The 1,870-nt window shown below is 40.0% G+C and overlaps 1 protein-coding gene across 1 annotated transcript in view; it reads right to left on the reverse strand.

Moving 5' to 3' along the window:
- Window positions 1-65: 65 nt before the first annotated feature.
- The window catches only part of SARC_11154 (hypothetical protein), a gene marked incomplete at its 3' end in the record, with an annotated part of 7,842 nt that continues 6,037 nt past the window's right edge, over window positions 66-1,870 (reverse strand). The window contains exons 7-9 of the mRNA XM_014294763.1: window positions 1,341-1,499; window positions 1,024-1,155; window positions 66-179 (exon numbers count right to left, since the gene is read on the reverse strand). Of these exons, the coding sequence (XP_014150238.1) occupies window positions 66-179; window positions 1,024-1,155; window positions 1,341-1,499 (405 nt within the window). The remainder of the gene's footprint in view (window positions 180-1,023; window positions 1,156-1,340; window positions 1,500-1,870) is intronic.

A 1,870-nucleotide genomic window follows, 5' to 3' on the forward strand; every position in this document is an offset into this window, starting at 1 on the left:
ATGTATGAGAATATATACATACATACATACATACATACATACATGATACAGTTAATCCATGTGACCTACCTGTTGATGGCTTTCCTGTGCTGTTCCTTCTTCTCTTCCCGTTTACGCAGGACCCCTTGTTTATTTAGCGTTAGGGATGAACCCACATTACCAGGCCGACCAAACATATCCTGCAAGCAATCGAAAGACAACCGATACACTTCAGTTAACTCACACACGAGTTCGTATCGTATATACAAGTCAATGCCAATACTGTGTTATATAGCTCTATGGGCATATATAGAGCAAAACAGGACAAGAAATGCCCTAAGATAAATTCTGGGTTCAAAAAGTATATACTTGTACACACACCCCCCCCCCCTTCTCGCAGCCGTTCAGTTGCCTACAATCAAAGTACTATAGCATCTGCACCACGCCACGAGTGCCCTGATTATCTCAACACCCCAGATATAGTACCTTCACGGACCAGGACAAAGTAGTCTAAACCCACACATCAGCCAGAACGCTCAACCTGTAAGTCACTTACAACCCAGCCCTAGAGGCTGAGCTTCGCAAACTTCGATACATACACCACCACCCAGCCGATACAAGTGCTGCCACCAATGCATCTCAAGCCGAGTGCACCACACAGTACCTCAAGGCTCGAGAATGAGACTGGTAGCGTGTACTTGAGCCACGACTAGGCGTCAACGCACTACTCATCATTTGTTTTTAGGGGTTATAAATCCTAAAACCCTAAACCCAAAAACTCTTTTGTCTGATATAGTATCAATTTTAAGCAGGTACCTCTGGTACCGTTGCCACGGTGGGTGTCTTGTGCCAGACAGCGTCCGTGGCGAACGGATAATGTCAGTTCTCGCACCGACTTCCTACTAACAAAGTCAGATGCGACAAACAAAGCAGATTGCGACTACACTGGGCTCGTACGCATGCGTGTGTACCTATACATACCATATCCGCCATTTAACCTGATGTTTTTACCTACCTTTTATTTAACCTGATGCTTTTACCTACCTTTTTGGGACAGACTGGGAAGGGGATTTGCTTGACCTTGGCAAAGTGTAAACTCAGTTTGGCGTATAACTCTTCCACGTCATCGTAGTCTTTGGTCAGCATCCACCCGGACAGGAATTTGGTACCGGAATACTGAAGCGAGTGATAAAGAGCATAGCAAAGCTGTGTAAATAGGGGAAGCTGTGAACAAAGATCGGCAGAGAGAATGAACCCAGATATCACACGCACCACCCTTTACCTCACACATCTCCTACGACAAACACACCGGACTGTAGTGCACTATGCCGCGTGCTATGGACTCGCACAGAATAGCCTACCTGAGCAACCTCAATCAGATAGACTACTTTCCCCAGGTTATCCCCCTGTGCTTCAACATCGACAGAGCCGACATCCACAGTCATGCCCTCCATCACCTCCTCGTCTTGGTTCATCAGGCCCATGGCCATGAGTTGAGCCAACTCAAACCCAATTGCTTCCTATGGATTCATGGAGATATACAGTGAAGATATAAACATAATAGCAATATAACAATATAACAATATATATTGATATATATATATGTATATGTACATGTATGTGTATATGTCCATGTATATGTATATGTATATGAATATGTATATGTATATGTATATGTATATGTATAAGTATATGTCCATGTATATGTAAATGTATATGTATATGTATATGTATGCGTATATATATATATATATATATATATATATATATATATATATATATATATATATATATATATATATATATATTATATATATATATATATATAGTAGTATATATAATATATATATATATATATATATATATATATATATATATATATATATATATA

Source organism: Sphaeroforma arctica, assembly GCF_001186125.1.
Source record: "Sphaeroforma arctica JP610 unplaced genomic scaffold supercont1.1550, whole genome shotgun sequence".
Lineage (NCBI taxonomy): Eukaryota > Ichthyosporea > Ichthyophonida > Sphaeroforma > Sphaeroforma arctica.